The following is a 12,284-nucleotide window of genomic DNA, read 5'->3' as shown; positions in this document are numbered from 1 at the left end:
ATGCAAATCAAATTAAACATATCTTAGACAACACATTTGTGTATATATATTACATCCAAGGCTAGCATTTCACCATTCGCAAACTGACACTTCAACCTGTCATGATACTGTATTTAATTACATGCCTAACAATACTTATTAAATATATCACACCCTTAATATTATACTGCATTAACACAATAATTATAAATATATTTGAAATCTACTCTAAGACTTTAAGATTAAAGTCTAGGTTCAAATAGTCAAATTTTGGACTTAATACAGTATTCAATTAAGCGTGCGATATGATACATAGTTCAACTCATTATATTAGATACAACTGAGCTGATCTACGAGGAATAAGATAAAAAAAATCTGGTACACAGCCCTATTTCATTGTTATATTATATACAAATTATTGTTTCTTTTTCATTATTATTACTGCCCAAAATTTATTCTGAATATATATAACCATTTGCGCGAGGTTGTTGAGCATTATAATATTTATATATATCAATTTAAAAAATATTATTATTATTTGTAATAGACTACACAAACTACTTATAAAAATAACACAAAAAATACATTCTCTATCTTAACAATTAAGATTCAGAATTTTGTAAAATAATAAGCTTATACTTTTGATATCTTCATGAGTAATAGGAATGACACAATGATTACAAGTATAAAATTTAATAAACTTCGATATAAATATTATTTGTACGAACTGTAGAATAGATGGTAAAGTAACATATTAATTAAGAAATAAAACAGATAGTACACAAATTAATGCAGTATCAACATTAGCGCAGCTGAGAGAATTTCTGCCAAAATGCTTAAACAATCAACGATAACAAATTATGGTGAACCATTAAAAATCTAAACTTATACAATAACAATTCTGAATATATATACATAACTGCATTTATAAAAATGTATATTTTTATTGCTTTATCATAATTTGAAGTCGTATATACAAATTAGGAAAATGCCATATGAAAATAGAGTAGAATACGTTATTGATTTATTTGAAGATTAAAAAGTTGTATTAATTTAAAATTCGACAATAGTGTTAGGATTATAAGGTAAATATGAAACAGTAAAAAATATAATATTCTTTAATTTTTAAATGGAATTCGATTACATAAGTATGTGGCACAAATTTAAATATACTTCTATAAGTATATTTAAAAATGTGATATCTCCCTATGGAGATATCACATTTTTATTTTAATGTTTGGACGCACTTTTGTTTTGTCGCGCAATAATAGGCGATGCAGACTTGGCACAAATTATTATTATTTTAATGTAAAAAAAAAACAAAGTAAATAGGATATTTAAAGTAAGTAAGACTTCAAAATAGTAATAATAAAAAAATATATAACAATAGAATAGAAATACAAAATAACACAGATCAGAAAATTTTCATATACTTTTGCGTGTGTGTTTAAAACTGTTGAGTGTGGAACCAAGTTGCCTGTGGGTACAGTGCTCATGTTGAGTCAATTGCTCAATCAATATGCTCATGATATAGGGAGACATCGTCCAGCTTACCTGAGCCGCATAGAGATGCGTCGTCGCCGAGACTCAGGTCATCTTGTGAACTGCTCATACGCACTGAAATCGAAAGCGAAACATTACTAATATTACAAATATTTTAATCAGGTTACATGATATATTAGTAGTATAGATGCTATTATTAATTTAGACAGCCATAACAAAAATACTTATAAATTGGACATATTCATATTTACTTTAAAATGAAAAAAAAAAATGGTTTAAGGCAGTTTCGTACTCCGAATACTTCCTTAGTATCACCGGTTTGCTTACGGGAGCAAAGGACGATAATACTGGCCATCAATAAAAACAAGTGGCCACTTAAATTTCGAATTTCGAAGAAAAATTCAATTGAAAATAAGAACTGGAAGAAAAAGGACGCTCCGTATTTTTACAAGAAAATTATTTGATTTAATATTTAATATTAAAATAGACACTCTAGAGTGCGTGGCTACACTGTACAACACATTAAGACTTTCCTGAGCAAAGGTGAGCAAGTGTGGTGTTACTTTGCTTACTTTTGGGTGATCGGTGTGTGGAAGACGTTTCTTTATAATATATGGCATTTTATCGATTTAGGACTTTTTTCATTTTACTTGGATTTATACTATTTTGTTTAATTCCGTTACCATTATATCCGTATGTGTGAGACCACAAATGTTCAGTACGAAAACCTCACCCAAATTGCGACACGTGTTTCGCCTCAGAACGCTATAGAGTTCGGATATACCTTGGAAGCCCAGTGTTGACTTTTCGGCGATCAACCTGCGACTAGCCTGATGATGATGCCCCGTTTAGAGGTTAATGGTAGCGGTATTTAGAAAATAATATAACCCCACTAATATACAACATAGACATACCTCTACCGGGGGCGCGTCCGTTCATGTTTCTGTATAGAGTTGTTTCAAGGAACTGTAGGCCGTTATTGTTGATTATGTTGAAGCCGCACATACGTTCGATTTGTTTCCATCTGTGCATACGTTCCTGTAATTATATTACAATAGAATTTTATTTTTCGCCTGTAATGCATTGTGGCATAGTGGTATACTACCCTGAATTGAACCAAAAGGTTTTGAATTTGAATCAGTATCAAAATATATTTCTGGCTCTTTGTTGTTTGATTGATTGATGTTGATGATCATAAAAAAGATGATTAACAAACTTAATTAAAGCGAGAGACGGTGGTAGACAAGGATATTTTAAATATAAATATAGATTTACTTCATTAGATTAATTCATTTCATAAAAATTGCTAAAAGCTAGCAACATAGGTAAGGTAAAAATTGAGATAAAAAATACAGACTATACATTAGATGTAAATCTCATGTGATTTATTGGTAATATCAGTCAAGTACACACTAGCCAATCTCGAGACGGCTGACCACAATGAATGGGAAAGTACCTGTAACTCTTGGGTGACCTCGTTGAGTGCGGTGCGCGCTTCCACGATGGATCGGTCGACATCGTCTATCGACTTGCCATGCGTTGACACAAACGCACCCACCAGGCTTGTACGTTTCTTGCGTAACTTTTCACACTGGATGGAATATATTATAGTAAAAATTTATAGATTTATTGGATAAATTACGTGAAATGAATTTTGTAATTTTTGACTCCTAGAAATTTAGGATCTCACCCAGTCCCTTGTCATACAATGGCAAAAGTTGTTAAACAATTTGTCCATAAATTACGTAACGTTTACGTAACGTTAACGCGTTAGAGGGAGGATCTCTAACGTGTTATGTAATTTAGGGAAGACATATTCATATATTTTTATCACAATTTGTGCTACACTCTAAAACAAACTATAGCCTAGTTTGTTGTTGACTTGAAAATATGTGAAAACCGTAAAGTATGAAAATATTTTTTTAATACTCTTGTGAGTTGCGTAATTTTTTTTAACAACACTATTTTGTACATTTAATTAAAAAAAAATCTTTATTATTATTTTCTGGATTTAAAATACATTATATTGAAGTTTTACAAATACAGTTCAATAAAAGATAATTACTCACAGCTTCTCTAGCTTGTTGCAGCTGCAAATCAGCTTGTTGTTTCTTGCGGAGGTACGCACGGTTTTCTACTTCGTGTGTGAGCTGCAACCACTGCTGCAACCCAGGTGGTGGTGTCCAGCACCTATCTGATAGTTCGCCTTCGGCGCGCTGTAACTCCGCCCGTAACATCTGCAAACGTAAATATTAACTGTTCAAATGTCACGAATTTTGCAAAAGCATTTGCTACATATATAGAGACATCATAAATGTCGGTTTCCTCGGAGTAAAATATAACTATCTATGACAACTGGAATACTTTATACCTACACTTTCTACCGTAAAATATCTAAATCAAGTACCCGAGACTGAGTCATATTAGGTTTTTTATAAGGTACGTTATATAAAAAACTTAATGTGATGACTGTCACTTTAAGTTTTTTATATAACGTATCTAATGATACGATGATGAACACAGATCATAACAAAACGATTGTAATAATAAATATTATATTTGTATAATTACTAGATCACTTACCTCAATTTCAGCTTTTAATTGTGTTACTTCAAGGTCCGAAGACGCCGAATTCAAAAGCGGCGTATCGCCAGCTTCTCTTAATTTCTTCTCTAAATTTTTCTTCTCTGTAGCAGCGCTTTCCTGCAAAAACAAGAAAGACGATTAATTATAAATAACGGGATCTTAAATATTAATTAACGGGAAATATCTTATACGACAATTTTATTATTTATTACCATTAATTATATTATTGGTCCTTAGTAATTGAAAAAGAAAATAAACATTATAATTAGTGATACTAGCTTTATACGATATATATAATTTTTATCTGTTAACGTTTCGTTTGACTTGTCTGTCTGTCTACGTTATAATTGTTTAATGTAGATAAAGTCAGGGATAACGTGAAGTCAATTAACATTGTTATGATCTAAGAAAAAGTTATTCTGAATAAGAATTATAGCAGACAGACGGACGGATTACTACTATAAATATCATTGTACATTTATATAGTTCATGGACATTATAGTCTGTGGTACACAATATTGAAACTTACATTGAGATTGTTATATATATATTTTTTACTATGTCAAGTAGCAAAACCTGTACAGTAGTAGATTCTAGAATAATAATTAATATAGCTACAAAAAAATTGATACAAAGTCAAGATGGTGTTTATTATTAAAATGTATAGTCTGTAACACAAGACAATTATGTATATATATATATATATTTAATAGAAAAGTGACTCAAGAAGTGATGTTTCTTAATAACATGTTTAGTAACAGAACTATGTTGACGATTCTCGGTGGTATAGCGGTCTAGCAATAATGGTCGCGGGTTCGATATACGGCACAAACATTTGTATTCATGAGTATGATTGTTTGTATCGGTTATTTTTCCAATGTATATGTATGTATTTACGAAAAAAAAAAAATCTATGTACTTGTATATTATCTAGTACCCATAACACAAGCTTTATGTAGCAACGTGGGCCTAGATCGCTGTGTGAATAGAGATAAAAAAAAAAAATATCTTACAAGATGTTAAAGCCAAAGTACCAATAAATATTTCATTTGCTTTGATAAATTCATCTCATTACTTAATACATGTATAGAATTTATGTATGTTTAGTACTATAACTAATATGACCCCCCCGCGCGCGCCCCCCACGTGCCACTACCATGACAATTTTTTTCGGACTACTCTAATGCTGTTGGCCACAACCGGTCTTTACAGCTTCACCGGGCGATGAGGAGCGAGTACAGATACTTACTTTGTAAGCGAGTACAGGTACTCCAAACCTCCGGACGGATTTATGGAGCGCCTGAAGGCCAACTCCCGCGGATATCACTTACTCAGGACGACGTAATGTCTATTCCCGTTTAAATTGGACGGGGGATCGATCGGAGGGGAAATTTATTACGATAATGCCCAGGGGTGGGGTTATTGGACCACATTACTAACAAATCATTTTCCCCTCCCACCCGTTCTACTTCCTAGCATTAAGTTGTGACGTAATGTAAGGATGATCGCTCATATCAGTTTTGAGAGAACATTGGAAATAATTATATTTGTAAAAAATATGTTGTAATGACGAGACAGGAAGCGACGTAACATGATGAAAATATAAACGCTAACAAATTGCGCGGTTTACAGCAGATGATTATAGTATTTACTGTTTGAGCATACTAACTATTCTTAACTTGTTTTTTTTTTCTGGTTATTTTATACCAGGTTGTGATAGATAAGAATACATGTCGTAAAAATATAACTTTACGACTGTCATCCCAGATGGGGTGAGAGGCATTGTTTACTGTGGATATTGCGATAAACAATATTCGACATGCCCACATTTCGCGGAGTATATTTGAAACCTACGCAACAAGGGCGTCTACTATCTTTACTCGGATTAATTTTAGTTCAATACATACATTATCGGTGTTTCCATAGCCAGAGAGTCAAAAATATAAATTCAATCAAGCCCGAGTAGTAAACCACCAGACCACGATGATCACATTTTACAATTATATATGTTAAAATCTATTTATAAAATATATTAAGCTATTTCCACTTAACACCTTAGGCGCCATGTGTATCTTTTTGTCACAGTGTCGGGAACACTGTATTCAAAAGTATACACATCTTTCTACTTAATAAACCGTGTATCCTTTTGGAACACGTTCTCTATACATCTTTTATTTTTATTTTATTATTACACAAATAAAAACACTGGCCTGTCGCATTTTTCCGGTGTAAATGGTCTGGGAATCGGTGATTTTACAAAAATATGTATTTTTTTTAAACGGTCACTTAGGGTCTGTCGCTGAGCGAGTTAAGCGGCACCAATTTCATTTCTCGTTCACACTCTCACCCTAATGAAGTGTTCGACTCATAATTATTGTATCTATATGCAACGGCTAGTACCTTTCTAAATGAGAAACGTCTGAAAAGTTTTCAATCTGTAATTTCAATCTTCAATTGTTACAAAGACTATGAGCACTGTACCTGTTCCAAGCGTGCTATCTCCAGCTCCTTCTGCATATTATCCAAGGCCATCTCAGCCTTCCTCAACTGCTCCATGTCACGGAGCATCCGTTGCACTTGCGTGCGGCTGGCGCGGCCGGCACGCAACGCCGCCCACACGCCGACGACCGCTCCCAATAGTAACGATGCGAGTAACCAGTCTTTCCATCGACTGCCTTCTGAAATCAATGGTTTTCGCTTATGTTAACAAGATTACTTAAAATACCCCATATATAATAATAAAGATCTTTTTTTAATAGATGATAATGTAATGATGCACCCGCCTGTGCTAAGTCAAATCAGCAAACGTGTAATGAAATTAATAAATTGCGTTTCACTCCTAATACTAGCGAGCAAGCGCAACCGCTGTGTTGAAAGATCAAAATGTAAAACAACATTAAGAAAAACGGTTAATGCTGGCGAGGAACCAGTGGAGGTTGATATAATGAGCATGAGGTCAGGTCAGTTAGCCCAGCAAGACAAAATCAGCAGAAATTTATCATGATTGTTTCCAGGGGGTACCGCGTGGAGGTCAACCTGACTTGGTACATTGCTAGCAACGGTGTCAACAGTCCACATAGCATAGCCTTTAATTACATTTTGAACTCTTTCACCCGCTACATGGAAACCCCACAAATTGACTTGAATGCGCAAAACTTGACCTTACGTACTTTAATAAATACTCATTTTGATAAGTAAAAATAAAAGAATATATGAAATTATGATGATGCTATAATTAGTGTACCGTGCTTATTACTGCATATTACATGGAAGACAAAGGTGACATATTATATCGTATGATGTAAAGAAATTGATAATTATCGATACACATTTGCACTCGTAACATTGTAGTATCCTTGTGGATGAATAAAAATGCCTTTGGTACAATAATAATATCAATTGATAACGGTTATCACTTTTATTTTTAAGTAAAGTCACAAATGTTATCGACCTGCGAAATGATTCGATTCTTTTTCATTTTTGTGTTGACTTTCTCGTAATAGCTATTACAACATACTTCATATTACTACCATACTATAGAGTATCCGAATAATACACATTACACCATTATCCAGACCGATACAAACAATCATACTCATGAATACAAATGTTTGCATCGTGCGAAGAATCGAACCCGCGATCATCAGAAGTAAAACGGTGTAAAATATGTATATACAGAAAATCAGTCAGTCACACGACACGATAAGTGGAGACCCTTTCAGCTCATAGCTCGACATTAGGTTTTAAATTCTTCTATAATTATCACTCTGTATTATACTATACTGAATAAATAATTTATTATTGGGAATGGCAGCTAGGGTATACAATAACCTACCGAAATCCCTTACCGAAGAGAACGACTTGAGTATATTGAAAGTAGATGTTTTGAGGTTTTGTAGGTTCCTTGAATTAAAATACGAATTAAAATGTAATCTTACTAATATTACAAACCCGAAAGTTTCTGACTATGGATGCTTGATTCTTTCACGCAAAAACTACTGAACTTTACAGTAAAATAGCTTTCCCATTAGAATAATACATAGACTATAAATTTTATTTATTTTATACGGGTAAAATCGCTTGATGAGTGAATCCCATAATTTAAATGATTGTATGATTATAAATTTGTATACTTAATAGGTTTATTATGGAGTACTTTATTACCTGTGTTTATACCACCAATTTTTACCTATCTTTACATAGTATAAAATGAAGTCATAGCGGAAGCGACTCCAATTTATACTACGTAAAGATTTTGTTGCTGTTAGCTTATTAAATTACGCAACGGATTTTAATGCAGTTTGTAGCAATAGATAGAGACATTCTAGATGAGGTTGTATGTATAATATATACGACACAACCGTGCAAAGCCGGGGCATCTAGTGTATCATAAATAACAAAAAAGAATACTACTAAAATTACCATATAAATATTACTAATGATTTTCTAAATAGTCTGTGGGTAACTAAGTCTTTCCTATCCAGTATCCTATCCGCTTTGTAAGCTGTTTTAGTACTCCGCAATGGCAACGCATGTGTGGCATCACAGTTCGTGGTGCTGTTCATACACTTAGGCGACGGTTACCACTTACTATCAGGTTTGTTTGCTATTCCAATTACATAAAAATCCATACATAGTTAATAACCGACGTCACTGATAACATTTGAGGTTAAGAGGTAAATGATTCATTAATTGTTTACAGTATGTATTTTGATAATTTTAATTTTAAATACTAATATATAGCGTGTCCCAAAAAATATCGAGTCATAAGGCATCACCCCATGGATGGTATTTGACGGACTTTTACATAGCTTTACGACTTACGCATTTCTGAGGATACTCCAACTGAATATCTTATTACAGTTTTAAAAAAAAGTATAAGTATTTATGAGCTGTGCTTTTATGCTATCAATCATCTGAGCAATGATCAAAATTAAGAAAATGTTGGAGTAAGGTGTAATAAAAATTTCATTTTTTCATTCTATGAATTAAGACTAAAATTTTCAAGTTTAAGTTAAAAATCTAAAAAGATGATCTCATATGGCCCGTACCGGCTTTGCTTGCTTGTCTGGCTTCTGATTCTGAAAATGTCGCTATGGAATAAAGTATTTTTGAAACAATAAAATAATTCTCAAATCAGTGCAGTGTTTTCACTGTTTAGTTTCCTTGTAACATGTTCTAAATCTACAGTCAGATGTCTATTTTTTATCTTCAATAAATAGTTTGAACTATAATTTGCTAGGAATTTGAACCGGGAGAAAATGACAGTGATTTTTACCTGTTGGCGAGAGTGCTTTTCCTCATCCCACCCTGACTTTCACTAGGCTTATACTTACTTACTATACTACTACTTAGACATAACACAACTTTATTAATCATCTTAGAAATTTTCGACCGGGAGGAAATTGGTCAGGCTGTTGCTAGTTTGTAGGTAATTTGAATAGATACATAGTATTAACAATCCTAACGTCTAACATATACTGTAAATAGTACATATATGTATCAGATATAAATAGTAATTAAAAAGTAGAGAAAAGGGCGGATAACGTAATGATTTCAAACTGTTTATGACTTACCTGTACACATTCATTGTTGTCTAGATATTGTGAAAAAAAAATCTAGGTGATCAATTAATTGTGTCAATAACATAACTGGCATTGTTCACTTGGTAGCACTTGGTAGGTTGGTTTACTATTCATTACCACAAATCAACCTTGTAAAGGAAAAATATAGATTCATCTAAATATATTCATCATTCAATAAACTAGGACCGTCAGATCACGATCATTTCATTGAAATCTATTACATAATGTGATACCAAATTATTTGCATACTTTGGTTATAGGATACATATATAATATTAATTACATATGTATTAACTAACTAACCCGTGTCCACTTCGTTGGGTGGTAAACATTTCCACTTGTCATCGACCGCCGAGAATTACAAATTATTAAAGTACTAATCGCTATTACAAAACATGGTATGATGAGTAAAAATTTAGGGTTACATGAATTTTTTGATGGCGTACATATAAATGTTGATTAAAAAATAATAAAATAATTGTTTGGATGGTAATAATTTTTCTTTATCACTTGGGAGTATGAAAAATAGTTTACGTCCTATTATTAGACCTACTAATATTCAGATAAAATTATAATCTAGTTCTATTTCTTCTCTGCATGTAAATAAGTCCTCGTGTAGTACCTACCAAATCATACTGCGACCGAAGCGGAAACATCATTTAAATGCCAATTTATACAAAATAATTATTCGAATTTATTAAGGATATTATGTATAAACCATATCTATTGTTATATTATTTTTAACATCAGTGACATGCAATTCCATCATTATAGTAAAGTATACAACACCTCTAATACTGTATACTGTATAAGAGAATGCAGGTAACTTATCGATTATCATCACTATATCTATAGGTAAACAAAGTATAAAAAAATATTTCGGATAATTTCCTTCGTAGGGGAAATTAGTTGTTTCATGAAATTTGAATATTGTAAATTAAGTATTACTGGATTTTAGCTTGGTATACCCGTTATGACTGTTCCTGTATGTACAAGAGCCTACTATATGACAAGTATGTATGTCAATATATGTATGTATATATAATAGTATATATATATACATACATGTATGTATATATAATAATATTATATATATGTATGTATATACTATATTCAACCATCATCGAATCATATCCAATGTAAATGAATACCTTCCAATTTGTTTACAATTGCAGCACGATAACAGTCGAATGGGTGTAATTAAAACACAATATAAAAATGTAATGCATTTTTTATTTGATTCCGTTAAAGTATTAAATAATAAAAAAAAGTATGGAATATACTTATATTTCATACATTCACTGCCAGTCAAAGGATAACTTTTTTAATGGATGAGTATGGTTCACTCGGCTGCGCTAACCGTATATGCTAACGACGCAACAATGGAGGATAAAATCAAGGCCAGTAAGTTAGCCCAATGTGACAAATTGACGAAGAATATTACATTACTATCCCGTTACTACTAATAATCCCCTTCCCTCCATCAGTCAAAGGTTAGATTAAGTCCTGTCAGACTGACTTTTTTAATGGATTATGGTATAATCGTGGGTCACTAGCCTGCGCTAACGGTATATACTGGTGGGACACCAGCGGCGGATGATAGAATGAGTATGAGGTCAGGTCAACTGGATATGGTACATGCAATGGGTTCACAGGGGGGGAGGGGGGATTATTGGTACCTAATGTGGACTAACGAACCCATTGCTAGCAATAAACCTACCAAATAAATAATGTCGGGTTGAGTTGAGAATCCAAGCGGTTCCCCTGGAAACCGTCGTGAGAAATTCCCGGGTTAATTTGTCACGATGGGCTTACCGACCTGACCATATGTCCTTATCATCCTCCACTGGTTATCCCTGCCAGCGTAAATCGTTAGTGTAGGTAGATGCACAATTATATTATATCATCCATAAAAAAAGAATGGGTTCATTAGTCGCCATTGCCGTTTTGCCAATCCTCGGAACGTTTTCAGAGAACAGTTGTTCGGGAATGGTTAGGGCTGGTACACTCTAGGCAATAGGCCTGACAGAAAAAAGGTTCAGATTGAGACTAACAATCAGAAGCTTCACACTTGGCGCTAGTAATCATATTTTGTAGGAATGAAGGACTGATATCCTATCAAAACTATGCTTACAACGGAAGATACCCGGTTACATTCGAATGTGAGGAAAATATATGTAATTGCCTGAACATCGACATTATTATAGGTGCATTGTATTTCCTATAGGTAATAATGTTTGTATGGTAATAACACATTGTACAACATAATAATATAAAATAACACTGCTTGTTAATATCAAATTATTTAAACTTGTTTATTGTCATGACTAAAACCGTTATGGCTTAGTGGTGTACTACACTGACTGATGTATCAAAGGTTCTGAGATCGAGTCTAACTAATCAGATTAGAATACAGAACCATTTGTGTTTACATTATATCCTAAATACAGATGTTAATATAAAAACACGTGATACTAACAACCATACGGAGCGCTTAAAGTCTTTGCCTTTAATACCATATTACGCTATATAATATACCTCTCATTATAGCTACTATACATAAGTATCTTCATATGAGAGAAAGTTTATATTAAATTAAACATATTACTAACCTAGGCGACGTCAGTGTCA

General features: G+C 32.9%; 1 protein-coding gene across 4 annotated transcripts in view; it reads right to left on the bottom strand.

Moving 5' to 3' along the window:
- Positions 1–12,284, bottom strand: part of LOC131854019 (stromal interaction molecule homolog) — a 59,837-nt gene that overhangs the window by 7,388 nt on the left and 40,165 nt on the right. For 2 of the 4 annotated variants that reach the window (XM_059205143.1, XM_059205145.1), the window contains 6 exons: positions 6,550–6,746; positions 4,066–4,185; positions 3,552–3,719; positions 2,939–3,073; positions 2,397–2,520; positions 1,534–1,596 (listed from right to left, as the gene is read on the bottom strand). In XM_059205143.1, the coding sequence (XP_059061126.1) occupies positions 1,534–1,596; positions 2,397–2,520; positions 2,939–3,073; positions 3,552–3,719; positions 4,066–4,185; positions 6,550–6,746 (807 nt within the window). The remainder of the gene's footprint in view (positions 1–1,533; positions 1,597–2,396; positions 2,521–2,938; positions 3,074–3,551; positions 3,720–4,065; positions 4,186–6,549; positions 6,747–12,284) is intronic. The other 2 variants (XM_059205144.1, XM_059205146.1) reach the window with 1 other exon arrangement.

Source organism: Achroia grisella, unplaced genomic scaffold (assembly GCF_030625045.1).
Source record: "Achroia grisella isolate CSIRO2021 unplaced genomic scaffold, CSIRO_AGI_Agris_v1 utg918, whole genome shotgun sequence".
In the NCBI taxonomy this organism is placed as follows: domain Eukaryota; kingdom Metazoa; phylum Arthropoda; class Insecta; order Lepidoptera; family Pyralidae; genus Achroia; species Achroia grisella.
This window is presented reverse-complemented; position numbering and strand designations above follow the sequence as displayed.